This window comes from Miniopterus natalensis, chromosome X, assembly GCF_054644295.1.
Source record: "Miniopterus natalensis isolate mMinNat1 chromosome X, mMinNat1.hap1, whole genome shotgun sequence".
NCBI classification, from domain to species: Eukaryota; Metazoa; Chordata; class Mammalia; order Chiroptera; family Miniopteridae; genus Miniopterus; species Miniopterus natalensis.
Genome location: NC_142103.1, coordinates 65,154,172 through 65,180,299, shown reverse-complemented (window position 1 = coordinate 65,180,299; position 26,128 = coordinate 65,154,172). Strand labels below are relative to the sequence as shown.

Sequence of the window (26,128 nt, the reverse complement as noted above, 5' to 3'; positions counted from 1 at the left end):
TGCTACAATAAATCACGCTTGTGAGTACGACTATATGCTGAGTGGAGTTCTCCTAGAGAATCATTGAACCTGAGGTGGTCTTAGGGATGTCCATCATAAAAAAAGAAGACATATTCTCCCAAAAAATATTTTTTAAAATTCTTCATAGCAAAAGTCACCATAAGAAAAGACAAAAGGTATATGGAAAAAAATATTTGCAACACATATAATAAATCTGTATAGTTATTACATAAAGATTTCCTACAATTAACCAAAAAAAGAGCAAAATTCCAAAAGAAAAATGGGCAGAAGAGGAATGCAGAAATATAAATAGCTCAAATCAAAAAATATTAAATTTCATTCAAATAAAACAAATACAGAAGAAAACTACAAATCTGCATTTTCACCTATTAGATTAGCAAAGATCAAAAAAATTAGAAAGCATACTGGGTTCGTGTGGAAGGCAGAACAATGGCCGCCCAAAGATGTCACTATCCTAATCCTTGGGATCTGAGTTATATTACCATACATGACAAAGAGGAATTAAGGTTGCAGATGGTATTAAGACTGCTAATCAGCTGCCTTTAAGATAGGAAGATTACCCTGGATTTCCTGGGTGTGCCTAATGTAATCATAAAGGTCCTAAGAAGCAGAAGGAGGAGGCAGAAATTCAAAATAAGAGGAGGAGATGTGATGATGGAAGCAAAGTCAGAGTGATTCAAAGAGCCTGACCCACTGTTGCTGGCTATGTGGTGGCATGTAGAAGCTAGAAAATGCCAGGAATGGATTCTCCCCTAGAGCCTCCAGAAGGAACACATGTAACCCTGCCGATACCTTGATTTTAGCCCAAAGAAACCCATTTTGGACTCTGACCTCCAGAACTGTAAGATGATAGACTAGTGTTTTTATAAGCCACTGAGTTTGTGGTAATTTGTTATAGCAGCTATAGGAAACTAATACAGCTGGAGATAATATCTGGAAATAGGCACTCTGACATGCTCCATGTGGGAGTAAAAGCCAGTATATCATCCATAAAGGGGAATTTGGCAGTATCAGTAATTCTACTTCTGAGAATTTATCCTACGATATACGTGAACCCATACAAAATGATGTATATGCAAGGTTATCAACTGTAATAGTTTATTGAAGAGCAAATGACTGGAAATAATCTCAATATCCATTAATAGAGGATTGAATAAAGTAGGGGACAGTCAACAGAGTACGGTACAGTCATAAAGAGAATGAAGAAGCCTGTTCATTAGGCACTAGCTAATGATGAGTTGGAAAAGCATATATAAGTACCAAGTTGCCTGTATACGTCTAAACTACCACTGGGTGGATAGTAATAAGCTGAACACACCAACTGTGTGTGAGGAGGGGAATGGGGGTGCTGGGAGGGAGATATTTTTACTGTATACCTGTCTTAGTTAGTTCAGACTTTTACAACAAGATACCACAGACTGGGTGGCTTAAAACAACAAACATTTATTTCTCACAGTTCTGGAGGCTGGAAGTCCAAGACCAAAATGCCAGCATGGTAGTGTTCTGGTGAGGGCCTGCTTCTTGGTTTATAGAGGGCAACCTTCTTGCTATACCTCACATGGTGGAGAGAGTGAGCTCTTCCATAAGGGCACTTCCTCTTCTTATAAGAGCACTAGTCCCATCATGGAGCTCAACCCCATGACCTCATCTAAACCTAACCACCTCCCAAAACTCCCAGCTCCAAAATACCACCACATTGAGGATTAGGGGACCAACATATGATTTTGGGAAAGGGGACACAAGCATTCAGTTTATAACAATACCACTTTATAGTTCCTGAATTTTCAATCATGGGCATACGCTAGCTATTTTAAAGTTTTTAAAGTAAATGCTATTGAATAAATGCTCTTTCTAGACAGCAGAATATTCTTTTTTTTAAAAATATAGTTTGCCTGGCCGGGCGTGGCTCAGCGGTTGAGCATCGACCTAGGATCCAGGAGATTGGGGTTCGATTCCCGGTCAGGGCACATGCCCAGGTTATGGGCTCGATCAATGACTCTCTCATCATTGATGTTTCTATCTCTCTCTCCCCCTCTCCTTTCCTCTCTCTGAAATCAATAAAGATATATTTTTAAAAAATAAATAAAATAAATAAAAAATATATCTTTATTGATTTCAGAGAGACAACAGGAGAGGGAGAGAGAGAGAGAGACAGAAACATCAATGACGAGAGAGTCATTGATCGAGCCCACAACCCGGGCATGTGCCCTGACCGGGAATTGAACCCCAATTGCCTGGATCCTAGGTCGATGCTCAACCGCTGAGCCACGCCCGGCTGGGCGACAGCAGAATATTCTTATTGATAACTTGCTGCTGGTTCCTATTCATTCACTCTACTGACATTAGTATATTCACTCAACAAACACCAGAGGCCTACTATGAATAAGGTATATCACTAGAGAAAATGATGAGTAAAACATAGCCACTGTCTTTAAGGAGTAAGAAATTCTCCAAAGGAGAGAGACAAAGAGGGAACAACTATTGATCATGTAAGGAGGAAAATGGCAAATGCCATGAGCGGTAAAGATAAAGCACTATGGGGCTCCAGAGAAGGCCAAGTTTACTTCCTGGACATAGGTGCCTGGAGTGACATTTATGGCATTTCTGCTACCATGTAAGGATAAGATGACTTTGGACATGAAAACAATCATGATGACAAAAAGTCACAAATGGGAGCAAGACTCAGAGACTATGTGCCATCAGCAAACACCTCATTCTCTTCACCAGAGTATAGGAGGGGTAGAAAAAATGGAGATTGTTGAAAGGTGGGGCCACACTGTGGAGGAGACAGATTTTTATATTTACACTGACAGAGAGGCAGGAACCACTGATATTTTTGGGGGCAAGGGAATGTGACCATTAGAGTTGCATCCTGGGGAGATTAATCTGACAGAAGGCACATGTGGGGCAGATTAGAGGACAGAAGAGAGGTAGAAAAATGAATTAAAGCACCATCCCAATAGCTTAGAAGAGGAAAGAGGAAAACCTGAACTAAGGGTAGGAAGGAAGAATTCCCAAGGTATAGTAAATGTTAAGGAAAAGGGAAATCTTCCAATGGCTTTGATTTTGGAGGAGGAGGAGGAGGAGGAAGAGAAGGGGGGAAAGGAGGAGATAGCATCAGAGAAACTGGGAGCAGAGGAGCAGGTTTGGGGAGAAAATAAGAGATTAATTTTAAACAAATGTTTAGGTGTCAGTTGAAGTTATATAGCAGTTAAAGGGAAATATAAAGTTATGCATTTGAAAGTCATGCTCAGAAAGGCAATGCTGTAGACAGGAGAGTAAGAAAGACTGTCAAGGGGGTAATACAGAGCAAGAAGGAGGGGAAGAACAGACTTTTCTAGAAAACCCAGTTAGACAGCAGAAAAAAGCAGAGGAATGAGAAAAGAAGCTAGAGACATAGGCAGGCCAGGAGATTCACATCTCAGAAGCCACAGGGAGAGGTATTTGGAAGCACAATGGTCTAGATACCCTAAGAGATTTCTGCTGAAAACATCTAAAAATGCTGGACAAAACAAAACTAATGATCTGGCTAGGGAGGAATAAATACTCAGAATCCAAACACTTGCTGCAAACAGGAATGCAGAGAGCAAAAGGAGTGCATTGGTTTTTACCTTTCAAAGAGTGGGAGGGGGAGAAGTGGGATAATGAGTTCTGAAATGTGTGGCTGCTGAGGACTTGTAGGTAAGCAGCGAACATTCTGCTTCTGAACACTGATGGCAATGTAGGGGACAGCCCAGCTGGGACCACCGTCCCAGGAGATGGGGGAGTGGAGAGAAAAACCGAGCATGTCTAAAGGCTGGGAGGGAGAGGGCAGCGGGGAGAGAGATGGAAAGAAGATGGCCAAGTCTTGGAGGAGGCAGGAAGGGAAGAGAGTTAAAAGCATGATTAGACCCTCTATTAGCCAAGACTACTGTTTATTCAAGATAAAAAATGTCCTGGCCAAAAAGAAAATAGAGAACTAAGACATCAGTCTCTAGGCCACATCTAAGCTAAAAATCAGCTGTGTGTATGTAATGTTGCTTCTTATTTCAACTCCTGCCTGAAAATAAGCTATTTACTTTTATCTATCAATTCTGTAATTGGCCTGGGAAGTAAGAGCCCACTACATTTCATTCTGATTTAAAATCTCAAAGCAATTTATAAAAATTTCCCCATTTCTAAACTAAAAATTGAGGGCACAGGGAAAAGTACCCTGTGTGCTTTATTCTCTTATCCCTGTCGTTCAAATGATCAAAAAAGATGTACTCTCCATAACACACTTTAGTAATTTTTATGTAATTATTTTTACAAGCAAGCACAAGTGGAGTAGATCAAAAGAAGACACAGGTAGAAATGGTACAGTACTTAAGCCACACGACAGAGTTTGATGTGGTTCACCAAAGCTAGGTCAAAAGAAATAAGCAGCAAAGACTATTAAAACCAAAGGCAGCAGTAACTACCACCTGCAAATGCAGATGGGCCCTGCTCTCAAAGATGCTGCTGTTTAGAAGATACTGCTACCAGCCTCTGCATACAGTCAAAAAGCACTATGCCATCAGTTGTGGAAGGCTGCTAATCTCTGCAACTCAGTTTTGCTTCTCTCTCAAAATTAGAGCCAGAGAGGAGTCTTCTCCCCTGCACCAATTTCTACTGCCCAAAAGAAAGTCAGATTTACCAAAAAAAAACCAAAAAACCAAAACCCAAAAAACCCACCAGAAAACCTTGCAACTATATGACTGCTCATAGAATAACAAGTAGGAAATACTGTGATGCCAAGAGCTTAATCTAGAATGGCACAGAAAAGTGGAAAGTGCAGAAACACAAACTCAGTGAGCCAGGTTACTCTAAAAGCAGTAGGCCTGTGTAGGGTCAAAGTAGAAATAAAAATATGGAAAACTATTTCTGAAGGATTCTGTCTATTACATATCACTGCTGCCCATGTTTCACATTTCGAGTTAAAATGCTTTCTGGATTTAATACTCTGAAATTTAAGACTTTCAACTAATCCTTTATCAAGGTACAACCAATGATTGTTAATAAAAATACTGACCTTTAGCTGTATAGTATCTTTCTTTTAAAGGGCTTAAAGTGTCTCACGTATTATCACAATTACTTTATTAATATTCTTAGAAAAAAGTGTGTTGGGGTCCTGGCCAGTGTGGCTTAGTTGGTTGTGTGTTGTCCTGTGCACTGAAAGGTGGCTGGTTCAATTCCCGGTCAGGGCATATGCCTGGGTTGCAGGCTCGATCCCTGGTAGGGGGCATGCAGGAGGCAGCTGAACAATGTTTCATTCTCACACTGATGTTTCCCTCTCTCTCTCTCCCTCTCCTTCCTCTCTCTCTCTCAAATCCAACTGAAAAATTCTTAAAAGATTTCAAGTGTTTTGTGGTAATCATCCTTTATTCTTTGCACCCTCTGGGAAAATGGTGCACTAATAACAGAACAGCTGACATTTACTGGACACTTACTGCATGCCAGGCACTGTTGTAAACACTTTACATTTAATCCTCACAAAAACCCTATGGGGTTGAGACCGTTATCCCCATTACGGATGAGAACACTAAAGCACATAAATATTATGTGACTTTCAAAGTCACCAAGCAGGTAAGTGACTGAGCCAGATTCAGACACAGGCTGCTGGACTCCATGGCATGTGTTCAGAACCACACACCAAAAGGGATCTGCAGAAAGGTGATCTCACTGGGCCTCCCTCATCAGTGGCTGCTGAGAGCCTGGGAGCTGGATCTCAGGCTCCATTTCTTCTAGCCCTACACTTCTTTTATGTGAGTCTCTGTCACATGAGTTCAGTCACAAACTCAAGCCCTTCAGTTAGACAAAATTCAAGAAACTCCATGCATGCGTATAGCTGTAAAGATCGATTTAAGTGACTTTATTAATGCCTAAATTAACTTAAAGTACATTTTACTCTACACATTCTACCATTATCTAAAACTGTTTTTCAAAATTTCTAGAACATGATTAACAGAGAGCCATACACTTTACACCATGACCCAGACATACACAGATAATTGACAGAAACATTTCAAGAAACTGTATTTATCTATATTATGTGTTATGCTCTTAGTACTTCCTCTTCTATCCCATTTAAAAATGCTGGTTGCAATCTAGTAAATTAACTTCATAACTCAATAATAGGTTGGGATTCACAGTTTTAAAAAAAAAAACACCTCTCATCCAAAATTTATACTATCTTTGACTATCCCATCTGAGTAAAAAATGAGCAAACAATAAAATAAATCAATAAAGGAGGAACTTTATCATTGAACACACCAACCCAACAATTAAACTCTATATTTTTCTGTAGCACTATCAGGCTCTATTCATACATACTCAATTTCTGCACCTGCCATTAAAAAAAATTACCATCGTATCAGAAGCACTTCCACATTTCTTATCATAAAAATGTATCAGTTACCCAGAACTAGTATTGAGTTACAATGCATCTTGAAAAGGAAAGCCAAAATAAAACAAGAAAATAAATTCTTTAGCTGCAATAGAAAATGTTATCTAAACAATTTTCAAGCTTTATTGGATTGACATAATACAAAAACAATCAAGTTAATGGTTTGGTGTCGACTCTATGTGACTAAGCTGTTCAAGTTAAATTAAAAGTTTAAATCCCAACATGAACACACTGAGTGGTGAAAATACTAATGGAGCAGGAGGTGAGAGAGTGCCAAAAGATAAAGCCTACTCATACACTATTCACCCCATGGCTGGATTTGGAACCCACCTCTCTTGGCCTCCAGACACTATTGCATGGATACAACAGCAAGTTTACTTCTGACTTCAAATGCCAATAAAAGTCACTGAGATAATCTGCAGTTGATTGAACAGCTCCAATAATATTAACAAAGTGATATTTTTTCAAGTAGGGCTTGTGCATTGTTCAATGCAATCAGGCTTAGGTTACGCTCCCAGGAAATCCCTTTTTGGCACACTCTCACATTCCCCACTGTGGCAGTTTGGAAACTTTTCTTTCCCTTCTGTCTCACAGGAATAACTGTCCCTTTTTTCCAAAACTGCCCTACAAACTGGGCTTAATCCCATCCCCCTCTGCCTTCCCCAGCATACTGCTCAAGAAAGTATCCCTTGTCTCTCTTGCCTTGAAAATACGTGTCCATAAATATATCCATTCACCTCTCTCAGACTCTAAGGAGAACACATCTTCCCTCAACCTGGCTGCTACCATTACTTTTTTTAAAACACCACCTACTCTCTCTTTAAACCCCTACAAATTGGCTTACATCTCCTCCACTCAGATAATTTTCCTGGATTCAAAAAAGTTCAACAAATGTATGCCAGGCACTATACTAGGCACTGGGGATACAAAAGAAAAAAGGTCCCAACCTCAAGCAGTTCAGTTAAGGAATCTAGTCTCCAGAGAGCTTTAGTCAAATCTAAAGGACTCTTCTTGATCCTATCCTCTCCTTGACCCTCCACAGCATCTCACACCCATGATCATCTTCTTAAACTTCTCTCTGCCTTAGGCCCTCTGCAGCTTATAGGGAGTGAAGGTGGGAAAAGAACCAGCAAAGTGAATGAGAACGGTTAGAGAAATGAGAGAAAAACCTGCAGGGTGTGGTCTAGATAAAAGTAAATAGCTCATTTTCAGATGGGAAATGAAATGAGAAGCAACACTAAGACAAGCGAGTGCACATGCATGCACACACACGCACACGCACACACACACGCCTGTTTTTCAGCATAGGTGTGGTCTTCACACCACCAGCGTCCTAGTTCCGCACTATGGACATCTTGCCTAGCCCTCTGACTTCCCTTCCTGGCTTCAGGAGTTCTCTTCTCCTACCTATTCTTCATGATGTTGTATTCAGTCCTATCACTTATCTGAAAACCTTCAGTGGTCTCTGCTACTTCCCAAAATACAAACTCCTAACCCTACCAAGGACCTCCACTGGATGACCCCAGATCTCCCCCTCTTCCCCACACTCCCGCCAAACATCACTGGCTACCCTCATAAATACTTTGCAATGCTTCTAGTTTTCCCTCCGCTATGTCAAGGGTCAGGGTCTTGCCTCTGCTTTAAATTCTACTTCCACCATCCTCATCCACTGAAAACGATAACCATCCTTCAAGGTCCAACCCAAATGACTATCAATTCCATGCAGGCTTTTTCAATCTGTGTTGGATGTGCTTTCTTCTTCTTGAGACTTCCCAATGGAATTCCTCTATATTTCTCTTATAGCACCAAATGTACACGGTCCTATATCGGGGCCACACATGCTTGTCATATCACTTCTGTCACATCCCTGAATGGGACTAGGTATAATTAATCCTGTAGTACTCCTCACCTGCCATCCCTGTTCCCCACCACCACCCAAAACAGTACTCTGAAAGGAAATCGATTCATGAAACAGTTGCACATGTTGACTTGAATAGCAGGGTCTGATTTTCCAAAAGCCATGTCAGTAGCTGGTCTGTTTTTATCTGTACCTTGTATTGCTTTGGTGTCTACTTTAACATTTTTAAAGATGATTTTTAGTGGTTAAAACTCAGAGAATTTATTTTTCCAAAACTTTGAATGAGCAATTCAGCTCACATTTTTCTCTCCAGTTTGTCACTTTATTGACTTCCTAAAAGAAGAAGTAGGGATTCCTAGCACAGATTTAAAACAAAAAAGGCAAAAAGTATCATAGACTTGAGAATCAAACTCTCTGTGGACTACTCCAATGACAGCAATATCCAGAAATCCAACCCATTCATTTCCCTATAATGGATTTCCCCTTCATATTCTACTAAACCTAAGATCAATAAAAAAGCCATCATTATACAACTCCCATGCAGAAGTCATTATGCTGAGGTGAGAGAGATTAAAAAAAGGCTGATCCCTGCCCTGATAAGCTCACAGTATAGGAGGAAGGATAGGCAATTACTACAGAATTATTATATAAGGCAAACTGAGATAAGTGCTCTGATAGAAGGACCTGACAGGTCTAACAAGTAACAGGTGAGATGAACTCCCATCAGGGGAATGCACACAATGTGGAAAAAGGATCTAGGATTGAGCAAGATGGTGGAGGATGGGCATTAAAGAGACAAGAGAACTGCAGATGAAGGGGATAGGAAAACCAAGGGCTCCAAGTCAAGAAATTTCTACGTATACCAGAGGAGCATAGGATGGTCCTGTGTGGTTGGAGTGTAGGGTATAAGCCATGGGAAGTAACTGAGAAGTTTTTTTGTGGGAAGTGGGACACAGAGTGACATGATCAAAACTGGCAGCATTGTGGAGGATAAATTGAAAGGAGAGGAAACTAAAAGAAGGGAAGCCAGTTGGGAAACATGGCTTAAATTAGAAAGCATAAGCAGAAATGGGAAAATATTTGAGAGTTACTAATAAGTAGATCCTATAAGATTTGGAACTGATGTTGGGTATGATAGGTAAAGCAGGAGAAGAATAAAAAAAGTTGACTTCAAGTTCTCAAACTTGAACAACTGAGGATCATCCAAATTGAGGGATACAAAGGGTGAAGAGTAGGTCTGGTAAACTACAAAGAGGTTAGGGAGATGATTAGCTTGTGATCCTCATGGACTTCCAAAGGAAGTTACTGCAGCTTAAGCTATGGGACTAAATGAAACCATTAAGGCAAAGAAAGTAACATGAGGAGAGGGCTGATGGTACCGTTGATGAGATTTTTACATTTAAGGAAAAGATAGAAGCAGTGGGTACTGGGAAGGAATAGTCAAGATGGTAGAGGAACACAGAAACCAAGATTTGCAAGAGGGTGGTCAAAATGGTTGAATGCCTGGGGGAGAGCAAACAGAATTAAGACTGAAGTGAGGCACTAGATTTGGCCAGTAAAAGGTCACGAGTTCTAAGAAGGTACCTCTAATAAAGCTGGATACTGGAATGGGTTGGAGAAATGAATGAACTGAAGATAAGGACAGACTGTTCTTTCCAGAAGACTGAACTGAAGTGACAGTTTAGGGGAAAGCTGGCCCAATACTTGACATTTTTAGGGGAGTAAACCCTAAACTGCTTCTGCTTCTTTAGAAGCAGAAGATGCCAGAAAATGGGGGTGGGTGATGGGGCACGATCTTGAAGATGGACTGGAGCCTCATCTACTTCAAACTTATGTGAGACATTCTTTAAATTTCTGATAATTTAGGGCCAGATATGTAAAACCCAAGACAGAACTTTTGTTAACTGAATTTTCGTAGATTAGACTGACATTCTAACTTTCATAAGAATTTCAAAGATGTTGTCCCATAAAACTCTTTTTATACTAATAGTTAAAAATATTTAATATTGGAATATCTTTTAAATCACATATTTAGAGAGGGAAGATGGTGGCACTGTGAGAAGCAGCAGAGCACCCCCGCTGCCAGCCACAGACTCGATTTATTCCTAAAATACTACATAATCACCTTGGAAAAACCAGAGAAACATACCCGAGTGGACATATCGCGAGTAGGGAGTACTGAAGAAACATAATAGAGTCTGGTAAGAGAGGGGGACGTAGAAAGGGGGAATCACCCCTGAAGCCTGTGCTGGGCTCCGAGCCCCAAGGCTTGGAGACTGCAAAGCTCCCTACCCTGGGGAGTACAGACTGGCATCCAAAAGCAGGGATCTTGGACCCCGAGCGGAGGAGAGGGGAAGGAGTGCCCCGCACGGGGGGCAAAGGGACCCAGGGGAGCGGGGTACCCACGAGGAGGAGACGGCACCTTCCTAGCTAAACAAAGCTTCTAATGGTGGCCGCGACCTGCATCTAATGCTCAGGGTGCCAACCACAGGAAAGGCTGTCCCAAAGCCTGTGGCACCCGAGTAGTAAGGGACCAGAGGACTGCACTGAGCAGCCACACACAGGGACCCTCTGCCTCTCTGTAAGGCACTGTGTTGAGCCCCAGAAAGCATTTTATCTGTGTGGTGTGAGGAAGGGGAGGAGAGCCCTCCTGCCCTGAGCTCCCAGTGGGGAGAGTCTGGGATTTGTGACCAGCCTTGAGGGGTGCGGTATTGGAGTGTGGAGCCACCACAGCTTCACTGAGATCAGTGGCTCAGGGGAGCTGCATAGAGCTGACTTTGGGTCCCCTACCGCTGGGTAGCTTGGCGCGCGGGCTGCAGGACTCTGCAGGGCAGACTCTCTGCCTGTTTGTTCCTTTGTGCATTGTGAGTTTCCAATCACTGAAATGGCTCCCACCTTCCAAGCCTGCACTGGGCAGACAGACCAGCAGAAGCTGGGATTTGGGTCTGCATAGTAGACTGTTGGAGGGGTGTGCCTGGTACCACCAGCCAACCCGAAACTGGGAAGGGAGGGCGGAGCACGCCTGCCTCACCTGCATCCTGAGAGCACCACCTCCAACAGGAAAGGGGCTACTCCAGCTCAATGAGGCCCCAGATATCCCACTGCAGGGCACAGTCCTGAGGGGGAAGGGAAAACAGCTCACAGGAGGACATTATAAGAATAAGACTCTAAGGGACTGTTTTTTGGGAACTGGAGGAAAAGATGAAAACCCCTGCTGGGGGCTGGGCACGCAAAGGGCTCACTGGAATGTTTTTTAATCGAAGCCACTGAGCCCAGGCTGCTGAAACCACCCATACAGAAAAGGAAATAGGCTGAAATCAATCAGAAGCAGCAGCAGGCCAGTGCATGGGGAATGAGAATCTGAGGACAGGGTAGAGACTGAGTTGCTGCCTGTGGAGCAGAGACTAACTCCCTCACAGTAAGTTGCTTGACAGCAAAACCTCTAACAGGAGTGATACCCTGAGCTACACTAGCCTTCCTGTACTCTAAAGACTCTACAGAAGACTCTGGACTAAGACCAGGCAACTACAAGGTTGCAAAATAGCTGACAAGGTAAGGTAGTCCACAGAGAGCCTCCGATCAACCGTCTACCTAAGGACACCAGAGCCAAACCTAGACAGCTCCTCACAATAGCTGATACACAAGTACCTCCCAGGAGAACGGAAATCAGCATACAAAACAGAAAGCCTCAGACAACATAAGCTTCCCAGAAGAAACTCACCTGGTAGACTGTCTTTTTTTTTTTTTCTCCCTTAGGAAGAAGAGAAAGGAGGAAAAAAAGTATTTTCTTTTCCTCTTTTTAAATTTTTTAAAATTTTTAATTAACTTTTATTTTTAAATTTGTTTTGCTTAGCTTGCTTTTTGTTTCGTTTTGTTTCTATGCTTTGTTTTCTTTTATCTTTGCTTCTACTATCAAGACTTTCTTGATATTCCCAGCTTAATTGCTGGGACTTTATCATTATAACCAACAAGTTTACCACTTTACTCTATAATTTTCCCCAAATCTCTTATTGGACTCCCTCCCTGCCCGGGTTTTATCTCTATCTCCTCTCCATCCATTGGCAGAACTTTTTTTTTCTTCTTTTTTTCTTTCTTTCTTTTGTTTTCCTCCCATCTGTCTTCCTGTATTTTTGTTCAATTGCTAGTTTCTCTAATTCTCTTCACTGTATTTTTATTTTTTCATTTTCAATTATTATCCTGTTTCTATTCTCTCCCTTAATTTTTGCTGGCCCTTCTTTCAGAATCTTTTATCTGCCTCTTTTATCTCCCTGTAACTTCTCTATTTTTTACATTTTAGTTTAGTTTATGCTAAATTTTCATCACTATTACCAACAATATACTTTTCTCCCTCTAAGTTTTATTTTTCTTTTTTTTTTTCTCTCTAAAATTTGTGTTCTCCCTTCACTCTCCCAGTTCTATTTTCACTTGAGTTCTTTTCATTGTGACTGTCAAAATATTTTGGACGATACTCCTTGTTTCCTGGAAGTTTAGTTGTATATTGTCCTACCTTGCCAGCACCGCTACAAGAGCTTACAAGACGAGGTTGGGGCTGAGACACAGTTAGCCAGTCTGAGAGGAGAGTCCTCCCAAGGACTGGTCAACAACAATACAGACACAACCACAACAGGACAGCACAAACAACCCACAAAAGGGACATCCCTAGAGCAAAGAGCTCAAAAGAATAAGGAAAACACAACTCTGGACTCCACTGACTCACAATACAAAATCCCTCCCCATAACACTGGGAGAAAACATTTATTTAATACATAAATAAAAAGAGTAAGAGCCACCAAAATGGGAAGACAAAGAAACAACCCTCAAAATAAAGAAAAGGAAACATCACCAGAAGAACACTTTGATGAGATGAGGTTGAGCAAGTTATCAGAAATAGAGTTCAGAGTAATGATTATAAACATGTTCAAGGAAATTAGTGAGAAAAATAAGGCACTAGATAGTAAGACTGAGGAACTTAGTGAAAACATTAAAAAAGAGATACATAACATAAACAACAATCAGACAGAAATAAAAGAATGCTGTATCTGAAATCAAGAATACAAAGGAAGGAATTAAAAGCAGGTTCAGTGAAGCAGAGGATAGAAAAAGTGACTTAGAAGACAAGGAGGAAAAAAACAATCAGAGCAGCAAAAACAAAAGAACACTTAAAAAGCATGAGGACAGTCTAAGGGAGCTGTGGGACAACATGAAGTAAAACAACATTCACATTAAAGGACAACCAGAGGGGGAGGAAAGAGAGCAAGGGATAGAGAACTTGGTGTAGGAAATAATGACAGAAAACTTCCCTACGCTGGCAAGGGAGAAAGCCACACAAGTTCAGAAAAAACAGAGGGTTCCAAACAAGAGGGATCCAAACAGACCGACTCCAAGACATCATAATTGAAATGGCAAATGTCAAGGACAAAGAGAAAATATTCAGGGCTACAAGAGAGAGACAAGCAGTGACCTACAAGGGAACCCCCATAACGCTGACAGCTGATCTCTCAACAGAAACTCTTGAGGCCAGAATGGAGTGGCATAAAGTTCTCAAAGTAATGAAAAGCAAGAACATGCAACCAAGATTGCTTTATCCAGCAAGGCTGTCATTTAAAATTCAAGGTGAAATAAAGAGGTTCTGAGACAAAAAAAGGCTAAAGGAGTTCAGTAGCACGAAACCAGCATTGCAAGAAATGCTAAAAGGACTGCTCTAAGAAAAAGAAAGAATACTGAGAGAAAGGTACATCAGCATAAATGGGAAAAATGGCATTAAATAAGTATTTATCAATAATAATCTTAAATGTAAATGGAATACATGGTCCAATCAAGAAACACAGAGTAGCTAAATGGATAAGAAAACAGGATCCAAAAGGATGCCATCTATAAGAGACCGACCTGAGAGCAAAAGATTCACACAGGCTAAAAGTGAAAGGATGGAATAAAATATTCCATGCAAATAGAAAGGAAAAGAAAGCTGGAGTAGCAAAACTTATTTCTGACAACATAGACTTCAAAAAAAAGACCATAACAAGAGACAAAGATGGTCACTACATAATACTAAAGGGATCAATCCAACAGGAGGAAATAACCCTTATAAACATTTATGCACCCAATATGGGAGGACCTAAATATATAAAAAATTTCTTGGTGGACTTTAAGGGGGAGATTGACAGCAACACAATCATAGTGGGGGACTTTAACACCTCACTATCAGCACTGAACAGATCATCAAGACAAAAAATAAACAGGGAAACACAGATCTTAAATGACTCACTAGACCTAATAGACTTAATTGACATTTACAGAACATTTCATCCCAAAGCAGCACAATAAACATTCTTCTCAAGTGCACATGGAACATTCTCAAAAACAGACTACATGTTAGGGCACAGGGCAAGCCTCCACAAATTCAAGAAGATTGAAATCATATTAAGCATGTTTTGGATCCCAATGCCATGAAACTAGAAATCAACCACTATAAAAAAAAACTCAAAAATATTCAAACACATAGAAGCAAAATAGTATGGTATTAAACAATGAATGGGTTACCAATGACATCAAGGAAGAAATCAAGCACTTCATGGAAAAAAACGAAAATGAACACACAACAATCCAAAATCTATGGGACACATCAAAAGCATTCCTGAGAGGAAAATTCATAGCATTACAGGTCTATCTCAAGAAACAAGAAAAAGATCTCATGAAATATCTAACACAACAACTAAAAGAACTAGAACGAGAACAGTAACAAAAGCACCAAGGAAGTGGAAGGAAGGAAATAATAAAGATGAGAGCAGAAATTAATGACATAGAGACTAAAAAAACAATACAAAAAAATCAATAAAACCAAGAGCTGGTTCTTTGAAAACATAAAAAGGATTGAAGCATCTTTAGCCAGAATCACTACAAAACAAAGAGAGAGGACCCAAATAAATAAGATCAGAAATAAAAGGCGGATATAAAAACTGACCCAACAGAAATACAAAGGATTGTAAGAAAATACTATGAGCAACTATATGCCAACAAACTGGGCAACATGGTTGAAATGGACAAATTCCCAGAAGCATACAACCATCCAGAGCTGAATCAATAAGAGGTAGAAAACATGAATAGGCCAATAACAACTAATGAAATTGAAGCAATAATCAAAAAACTCCCAGCAAACAGAAGTCCTGGACCAGATGGATTTACAGGTGAGTTTTACCAAACATTCAAAGAAGAATTAGCATCTATTCAATTCAAACTATTCCAGAAAATTCAAGAGGAGTGAAAACTCCCAGACTCTTTTTATGAGGCCAGCATCATCTTAATCCCAAAACCAGATAAAGACACTGCAAAGAAAGAAAATTACAGGCCAATATCCCTGATGAAAATAGATGCTAAAATCCTCACTAAAATACTAGCAAACCGGATGCAGCAATACATTAAAAAGATCATACACCACGACAACGTGTTATTTATTCCGGGGATGTAAGGTTGGTATAACATCTGCAAAACAAATAAATGTGATACATTACATAAATAAAATGAAGGACAAAAATCATATGATCATATCAATAGATGCAAAAAAAGCATTCGACAAAATCCAGCACCCACTTCTGATAAAAACTCTAAGCAAAGTGGGAATAGAGAGATCCTATTTCAACATAATAAAGGCCATATATGACAGACCTACAGTCAACATCATACTCAATGGGCAAAAATGAAAACCATCTCCCCTAAAAACAGGAACAAGACAGGGATGTCCACTTTCACCACTCTTATTCAACATAGTACTGGAAGACCTTGCCACAGCCATGAGACAGAAAAAAACATAAAAGGTATCCACATTGAAAAGGAGGAAGTAAAACTGTCATTATTTGCAGATGACATGATATTGTACATAGAAAACCCTAAAGACTCTATGAAAGTAGTACTAGATTTGATAAATGAATTTGGCAAGGTAGCTGGATACAAAAACAATATCCGGAAATCAATGGCATTCTTATACACCAACAATGAACTCTCAGAGAGAGAAACTACGAACACAGCACCATTTACCATTGCAACTAAAAAAATAAGATACCTAGGAATAAACTTAACCAAGGATGTGAAACACCTGTACTTGGAAAACTATATGACACTGAAAAAAGAAATAGAGGAAGATTTAAACAAGTGGAAGAATATACCATGCTCAAGGATTGGAAGAATTAATATCCTTAAAATGTCCATACTACCCAAAGCAATTTATAAATTCAATGCAATTCCTATTAAAATACCAACAGCATATTTCACAGATCTAGAACAAACATTTTAAAAATTTATATGGAACCAAAAAAGACCCCGAATAGCTGCAGCCATCTTGAGAAAGAAGAACAGAGTGGGAGGGATCACTTTACCGGACATCAAACTGTACTACAATGCCACTGTAATCAAAACAGCCTAGTATTGGTACAACAACAGACATATAGATCAATGGAACAGAGTAGAGACCCGAGAAACAGACTCACGCCACTATGGTCAGTTAATATTTGACAAAGGAGGCAAGAGCATACAATAGAGTAAAGATAGTCTCTTCAATAAGTGGTGCTGGGAAAATTGGACAGCTACATGCAAAAAAATGAAACTAGACCACCAACTTTCACCATACACAAAAATAAACTCAAAATGGATAAAAGACTTAAATATAAGTCGCAAAACCATAAAATTCCTGGAAGAAAGCACAGGCAGTAAAGTCTCAGACATCCCATGTAGTGGAATTTTCACTGATACATCTCCTAGGGCAAGAGAAACAAAAGAAATAAACAAATGGGGCTACATCAAACTAAAAAGCTTCTGCACAGCAAAAGAAAACAGTCTCAAAATACAAAGGAACCCCGTGGTCTGGAAGAACATATTTGTGAAGGATGTATCTAATAAGGGGCTAATTTCCAAAGTGTACAAAGAACTCACATTACTCAGCAAGAAGAAGACAAACAACCCAATTAAGAAATGGGCAAAGGACTTGAATAGACACTTCTCCAAAGAGGGCATACAGATGGCCAAGAGACACATGAGAAAATGCTCAACCTCCCTAATCATCAGAGAGATGCAAATTAAAACCACAATGAGGTATCACTTCACACCTGTCAGAATGGCTGCCATCAACAAATCAACAAAGGACAGGTGCTGGAGAGAATGTGGAGAAAGGGGAACCCTAGTCCACTGCTGGTGGGAATGCAGACCAGTGCAACCACTATGGAAAACAGTATGGAGGTTCCTTAAAAAATTAAAAATGGAGCTGCCTTTTGACCCAGTGATCCCACTTCTAGGAATATACTCTAAGAATCCTGAAATACTAATCAGAAAGAATATATGTACCCTTATGTTCAAAGCAGTGCAATTTACTACAGCTAAGATCTGGAAACAGCCCAAGTGCCCATCAGTAGATGAGTGGATAAAAAAGCTGTGGTACATTTACACTATGAAATACTACTCAGTTGTAAAGAAGAAGGAGCTCATACCCTTTGGGACAATATGGATGGACCTGGAAAATATTATGCTAAGTGAAATAAGCCAAGCAGAGAAAGACAAACATTACATGATCTAACTTATATGTGGAATCTAAAGTACTTAATAAACTGATGAACAGAATAGATTCAATGACATGGAAGCATGGATCAGACTGAGGAATGTCAGAGGGACAGAGGAGGGTGGGTGGGTGGGAGGGGGAGAGATTAACCAAAGAATTTATATGCATATATGCACAACCCAAGGACACAGACAATGGCGTGGAGAGGCACTGGGGAGGGGGGTGGGAAGGGGTAGAATGGATCATTGGGGAGAAAAAGGGACATCTGTAATATTTTAAACAGAAATAAACACAATAAATAATAAGTAAATAAATAAATAAATAAATAATAAATAAATAAATAAATAAATAAATAAATAAATAAAAAATCACATATTTAATCAAAAACTGAGAAAAGCCTGAAAAGGTATTCAACTCCATGATATCACTGCATTTGTCTTAAGGATTATATTTGAATCTATAATCAAAGCACGACTCAGGATGAGTACTTCATATCCTTCCAGACCTCTGCAGTCTTAATATAATTGTCCTTTTTATCAATCATGAATTTCCTTTGAAACAAGTGCTGATGAAATTTGGGAAGAAGCCTTTTTCTTACTAGAATAAAATCTGAGGCATTTACTGAAAATAAATTATTTAAAAGGCAGCCATAGGAAGAAGAGATACATTACAAAGTCACTTTTCTATTTAATTATTTATTTCATCACCTTCAGTCTCACTGACAACATATTTATCTTTATCATATATATATATGATATCATATATATATCATATATATGTGATATATGATATATATATGATATCATATATATATATATATATATATACACATTTTTATTTTTTTTTTAAGAATTATTTCCTTGCTTACCCCTTAGAAGGTGTTTACCTCCAAGGTTGTTTAGCACCAAGCAGAAGAATAGAGGAGTAAGAATATGCGTGCAAGACATGAGAAAAAAAAAAGGCAAGACAAAGGCAGAATACAAAGATTGTTTTAAGAACAAGATGTATGGAAAGCTTTATTTAAATCCCGTGGTAAAACAAAGCTAGATTACTCAGTTTGGTGAAGAGGAAGGAAAAGTTCTAGGTATACAAATCCTGAATCTTGTCATAGACGAAATCATAGATTATAAGTAAACGCCGTAAGACAGACATAAGTCTGTCTTGCCAAATATAAACTAAATGCTATCAAATGACATCTAAAGTGTCACTCCTTAAAAAAATATTAAGCCTGCCTTATTCAGCAACTGCCTGAAGTACCTGTACAATGTATCTGAATTTTAGAAGTGTCTTTGCTTAAATGGCATTTAGGCTCAGAGGACTTGTTCCTATTTACAACTGGTGCCGCAAAAGCAAGGGACCCACATTCCTTGTTAGTTCCCAAGTTGAGAGCAATGACTTTTGGGATGTGACTTCCCTGTGTGGCACTAAGGCCGATATGTCCCACTTCACAACCTCAAGCCTTTTACAGAGGCCTGGCTAAGAACAACAGCATGCTCTGGGGTGGGAGAGCACAGCTGCTCTGAGTCAAGCTCCCAGGCTCACTCTGGGCTCCAACCTACCCCAAGGCCAACACTACAGTTGCCTGGGGTGAGCCATCCCACAAGAGGCCTACTCCCTCTGGGAATGGTTCAGTCATCTTTAAGAAACACCCTCACATAGACATCACACTGGGAAGTGCAGCACAGACAGTATATGAAAGAGGAAACACCCAAGAACCTTCCAACGCTGAGGAGAATCCTGGAATTTACCAGACTATGGGCCAGGGGGAAGGCGTATCTCGTGAGGATCTCAAACATGTCTCTTCTGCTGTGGCCTTCTTGTTTCAATGCGAACCTCAGGTTTCTCATGTCCTATGGGGCAGGAAATTTGACAGATCAGACTTCAAATAAAGTCATATTTGTTAGCCAAAAATTTATTCAACAAAGGTAGTAGAAAGACTCACTTACCTAAAAGGGCAATTCATCTAGATTACAAAGAAAATTACTTTGCTTTGTATGATATTTTGAAATATCCAGTTTAAGAACCCATGAAAATATTCCTACTGTAATCATGAATGTAGAAACAAAGCAACTAGTGCTAAAGAGAAGACAGAGCTAAAATTTTTAATTACAAAACTGTATTTTATTCATAGAACTTTTCAAATGTATATCTGCTAGCAAATGTAATCTCAAAATTGTCAAACATGTCATTAAAATACAGAAGCTTTTCCCTTTACACCTGTTTTTAAAGTCTTATTTTTAAAATTAGGAAATGATTGGCATTTTAAGCTCTCATACAAGTAATGTAATACACTTTTACTACACAGTTTTACTTTCACAGAGTTCTATGTAACCAGAGTTCTATATTACTCCATGTTAGGAGTGGCTATGCTTCCAGGAACTAAAAATTAATGATCGAACCATATTTTAAGGATAGCTTCTATTACATATCTCTTTAATAAGCAGGAAACCCTTCCTTTAAACCAAATCTAAACAAAATAAGCTCCCATAAATATCAATTTGTATTATACATCAAAATAACATTCTATCTTATTTTCAAAGCTGGAGATTTTAGGTTGTCTCTTAAATCAATATTGTGTACTGCATGCACTTTCAATCAGAAATGAGCACCATGCTGGACCCTGGGGATACAGATACACATAAGACAGACAGATCCAGTCCCTTCCCTTTTGGATGTCACCAGCTTCACATTTGTCAAAGTGTTTTTTAATTTATTATCTCAAGAGCACTCTTATAGCTTCCTAAGTCTTTGATGTGAAGGACCAGCAAAGGCCTTGCCATATATAACCCAAAATGCAAATGGCAGCAAAGGAAGTATAAAGAACCAGACTCTAAGACCTCTAATGAATGACCCAGGACCGATCATTCTGTATACAGATGGCATCTACTGGGCCTTGCCAGTTCCAAGATTCTGTGCTTTCGTTTTTAAAAACACGTAACTGGATAAAATTCAAAAACTGATTTATGACATATTCCAAGAAAACTGGAATATTAGTTTTTGGCTCATGATGCCAAACACTAGTCAAACAGAAGGAAAAACTCATTTCAATAAGATGATACGCTTTTAAAGAATATGTCATGAGATACAAATATAACATAAGAAGTATCAGGGCTCAAAGAGCTGTGAGGAACTTTCTTCTGAACAGCCTTGGGCCAGATGATAACTCAGAAGCATCATTTTCTTAACCACTCAGCAAGAAACTAGACCATTTCTGGATAAATATTTATTCTGATCTATCAGTGATTCCAGCAACTACTTTCAATGTGCCAAAGCATAAGTAATTCAAGCAACTTATTTTTGCCATCTGATGCCAATGTAATTAAAGGTCAGAAAGAACTACTACCTCACCTTGCCAACAAGAAAACTGAAGTGGAAAAGGCAAATAACAAATAGGAGACAGATCACATTTGTAAGAGAAATATGAGCATAAACTATTAAGTTCTAGCTGCTCTCCTTAGAGTCTGCCTCATCAGGGAAGCACACCTGGAAAAGTGTCTTGTGACGTAAGAGTCTCGTAGTTAGACCCTCAGCCTCTTTAACAACTGGGTCACATGGGGATGAGCCAAGCCTCACTTTAATAAATGAGTCCAAGTAAACACACCCTTGTTGCAACAACACTGGAGGGTTGATCTATTGAGGTATCATTTTTAGAATGTATTTCTAAAGAAATAACACCATCACTGCTGACTTCAAAATAGCACAGTGTTGCCCTGGCTTGTTTGGCTGAGTGATGAGGGCACTGGCCCACACACCGAAAGGCCGAGGGTGCAATTCCTGGTCAAGGGCACGTACCTGGGTGCAGGTTTGATCCCCAGCCCAGTCAGGGCACATGTGGGAGGCAACCAATCCATGTGTCCCTCTAACATCAATGTTTCTCTGTCTTTCTACCCACCCCCATCACCCTCACTCTCTCACTAAAAAAATCAATGGGAAAAAATATCCTCAGGTGAGCATTAACAACAACAACAAAGAAATAATAATAATAATAAATATTATTATTTTTTAATCCTCACCTGAGGATATTTTTCCCCCATTGCTTTTCAAGAGATAGTAGAAGGGGGAGAGAGAGAAACATCAATGTGAGAGAGACACATCGATTGGTGGTCTCCTGCATGCACCCATCCAGGGCCAGGAATTGAGCCTGCAACCGAGGTACGTGCCCTTGGCCAGAATTGAACCTGGGACCCTTCAGTCTACAGGCCAATGCTCTAACCACTGAGCAAAACCAGCTAGGGCAAATAGCAGTGTCTTTAAACTGAGTAAATGGGAGTGAAGTGTGCAAGAAGACAGAAAGCTTTTTGATGATATGCTTTGGGGGGGGGAGGTGGGGGGGGGTGTGGGGGTGTGTGTGTGTGTGTGTTAAGGCTCCAAGTTGTTAGCAGGGGTTATGCAACCTGGGCAGTCAGGATTCACATATTCAGAGCTATCTTTGCTTCTGTTGCTAGGCAGCATCCACTGGAATGTATATCCACCATGTGAAAGCTGCTACAGGCAAACAGAAATCCCCATGTTCAGAGCTGGCATAACCAAATGTATAGGGGTTATGACTACTTGCTTTAGTACAGAAACACAGTTTTATGACATTTACTGACTACAGATGACAGCTGACCTATGAGAGGGAGGAGGGTGAGTCTTTATCCCACTGCTGCAGATCCCCTTTAATCAACTTCAGGTCTTACTAAGAAAATGGAACTTGTTTCTAGTGACATTGGTGTTTCCAGGGAGATAACTGAGTTAAAAGGTTGTGGTACAACACTGTTCTTGGTCATTGTCTTTGAGCTTAATGCTAATTCCAAGAAGTATAGGGTGTCCCCCAAAAATGTACACACTGCTGATAACACACGTAATTCTGAAAATGAACTGTATTAACACTGACTTTATAATCATTCAAAGTGTGTAGAATAGCTGATAACTCACTTAATTTTGAAAATGAGCTACATGTTAATAAACACTAACTTTATAGTCATTCAAAGTGTGTATACATTTTTTGGGACACCATGTATATATGTAACACTTGAGAATTATGCCTGGTGAGGTGTTCCCAGCCCTTTGTTCTTACAATAAACAGTCAAAGGGAAATAATGTACTTTCTCTTATTAATTTTGGGTGATTAATAGTTAATACAAGCTTTTCCTATTGATAAGGCAACAAGTAGGATTTGTTAAAAACTCTATTAGAATAAAAGTCACTTCAAAAACATCAAAATAGCAACCCCATTTTCCCTTGAGTACTGTAATATAACACTATACTCCCATGGATCCTTTTATGCAAAACACAAAAGCTTTCCTTAAAAGTAAATCCCCATATTTCTAGGTCTCAAAGGGTAGACTATAGCTGGGATCATAGATAAGGCAACAAGGTAGCTTGGATTAAAACAAAAACAAAAACAGCAAGGTGGGGAGTGTGATGGAGAATTTTAGTGCAAGTCTAAAAATGACATAATCCTTTGTTTCTGATAGAGTGTACTAGTCTTGATCTTTTATAAATCAGAGACAAAAAACTGCATTGTGTTCCTAATCCAAACAAAACCATAGGAGATTGATTTTAAGAAATCACAGTGAACGAGACTAGGAAAAGAAGACTTGAGTTTTCATTCTTGGTTCTTCCACCAGCTCCTTGGACAACCCTAGGCAAGTAATCCCACTTAGCAGAGGCCTCATTTCCCCATACATAGAATACAGGACTTGGAATGCCCAGGAGTCACCAAACTTCAGCCCAGGTGAGTCTTTGTATGGTCATCAAGCTAAGAGAATGTTTTTTTTTATATTTTAAAAGGGTTAAAAAACAAAGCAAATCACAAAGGCGTATATATGACAGAGATGCTATTGGCCCACAAAGTCTAAAAAATATATGTGGTCCTTTACAGAAAAAAAGCTGCTAACCCTTGCACTAGAATAAGACATTTGAAAGAGTCCCAACCTTCTGGGACCCAACATTCAGAGATTACAGTAGGATTTGTGGTAGAATCCAAAGATCTACATTTTTAAAGAGGTTTTTTTTTTTTAGGTTACCCTGAGGCATATCTAGGTGTGAGATCCACTGGGACAGATGATCTCCAAAGCCCTCTAGCTCTTTCTAGGATTGGGCATTCTTCTATAGAGTGTGGTCTTCTGATAATACCCTGAAACAAGTTTTCTTGCCAGAGGGTTTATTTTGTTGTTTGCAAAATGATTATCTCACTGTATTTGGATCCCAACTTTGCCATTTGTTGGGTAATCTTAGCTAAGTTACCTAATTCTTCTTATCCTTAGGTTCCCCATCTATAAAATGGGGATGTCACTGTCCATCTCAGAGGTTTGCCCTAAGGACTGAATGCAAACCACCTAGCACGTGTTTGGACCGACCTGGACGCTCAATAGATGATTACTATTATAACTGATTAAACTGTGTTATCATTAAATCTCGGCCACTCACCATGCAAAAACAAAATGTTAGGCTACTACCTTTGAAAATTATCTATGAAAGAGTTAGAAAGGTTGTTAGAAATAAGAACATATCCTGTTAACAGAGGCCAAAATCTCTTGCATTTCTCTTTACTTTCACAGTGTGAAGGTATCTAGCTGGTAACACATCACATGAAAGGACACTAGGAGTAGACCTGGGCAAAAACTAAAAAGTGTGAAATTTTACTTATAAAGTTTTCTTCCTACTCAGTCAAGCTAACAAAATGACCAGTTCAAGTCCTCACACTTGGTCACAGCAGCAGGTCACTTTTATAGGGCTATTTCCCTGTTTGGTTTTGGAAAGCCTGATCATGAAGGAAGAACAGAGGTCTTTGATTTTTTTTAAACCACATTAACTTTTACTTATCATTCAACACTAGCGAGCCTTTTTTTTTTTTATGTAAGAAAGTACTGAATCTCTTACTTTACAAGTAATATCTAGACCATAGGAATTTTCTCCTCTACTTGTCGCGCCTCCCATTTTTTCAATTCTTGAGATCACTCCCAAAGGAACATCAAGTATTAGAGCAGAATCCTGTAATGGACAAAAATATAAAAGTCAATATTTCTGTCAGTATAATTAAAATGTCAAAAATAAATTTAAATCCACCGTATGCTTTCAGGGTGTTTAATCTTTGCCCTTTTACCACTTTTTATAAACGAAAATATGATATAGATCACACATGAAAGAGCAAGCATTAAAATAATCAGTTATGCAACCAAACTGCATTCCCAAACATGTGCCATTCTGCACTGCCTACAAAATGAAGACTAAACTCCTAGGTACACAATTCAAGGGCCCATGATGCTGCTTCCAGCCTGTCTCTGCAGGCTTCTATCCCATGACATTCTGTGCTCCAACTAAATGAACGCCTTCACTGTTCTTCAAAAATTTCATCTACAATCAGGCCTATGTACTTTGTGCATGGTGCTCCCTTTGACTAAGATGATCTATCTTTCCCAACTACCAAAATTCTTCCTGTGGCTTCAGTCTAGGCTCAGCACGCATCTCACGTCTCACGAAGCCTTGCTTTCCAATTAGATCACACAGTATTGTCCACTTTCTCTTCTGAAGTTCTACACTTGATTCAGACTGCTGTTACACCACTTGCTTCACTCTATCTTGTTACCATGAACTTCTATGTCTGTATTCCCCCACTAGAAGCCAAGCACCTGGAAGTCATGCCGATCTTAGGCATGAGTACATTTCTCAAATCGGAAGGACCTGAATGTATAGCAATGCTTCTCCATCATTTCTTATTCAATGCTGGCTACAAGGATTCCATAAGACTGCTGGCATGATGAAATCACATTAGCAAAGTCATTCTGTAATCCTTGCAACAAGGTAACTACAGCTGCCACACACAGAATTCCTCATCTGTGTCAGGTAGCACAACAGGGGCTTGGCATGCATCATTTCATTTTATCCTCACAACCATTCTGGATATAGGTGAAGTATTCCCATTTCTGGTTGTGGCAACCAAGGCTTTAAAAACTTTTAGTAACTTGCTTAGAAAATACGAGGAAGGGTTGAGATTCAAGATGAGGTCTGGGAACACATATCAAAAGAGCGATAAAAATGGTCCTACACTTTGACTCCATAACTGCACTCCTAAGAACTTATATTACAACTATCATGCATCAGAAGGAAAAGCAGTATGCATGAAAATGCTCAAGGGAGCCAGAGGTGAAAATCAGGGTGTAGAAAATTACAGTTAGCCCACTCAATTGAATTAGCATGCAGCTACTAAAATAATTATGGTACATGGAAAAATAAGTTTAAATGGAAAAAAGCATACAAAATACACTGTGACTACAACAATGCAAAATATATATTTATATGGACAAAGACAGGAAGATGA

At 39.4% G+C, this 26,128-nt stretch overlaps 1 protein-coding gene across 3 annotated transcripts in view; it reads right to left on the bottom strand.

Annotated features, from left to right (window-relative positions):
* The window catches only part of MTM1 (myotubularin 1), a 91,258-nt gene that overhangs the window by 49,064 nt on the left and 16,066 nt on the right, over nt 1–26,128 (bottom strand). For all 3 annotated transcript variants that reach the window (XM_087813451.1, XM_087813452.1, XM_087813453.1), the window contains 2 exons: nt 24,691–24,801; nt 19,572–19,673 (listed from right to left, as the gene is read on the bottom strand). In XM_087813451.1, the coding sequence (XP_087669577.1) occupies nt 19,572–19,673; nt 24,691–24,801 (213 nt within the window). The remainder of the gene's footprint in view (nt 1–19,571; nt 19,674–24,690; nt 24,802–26,128) is intronic.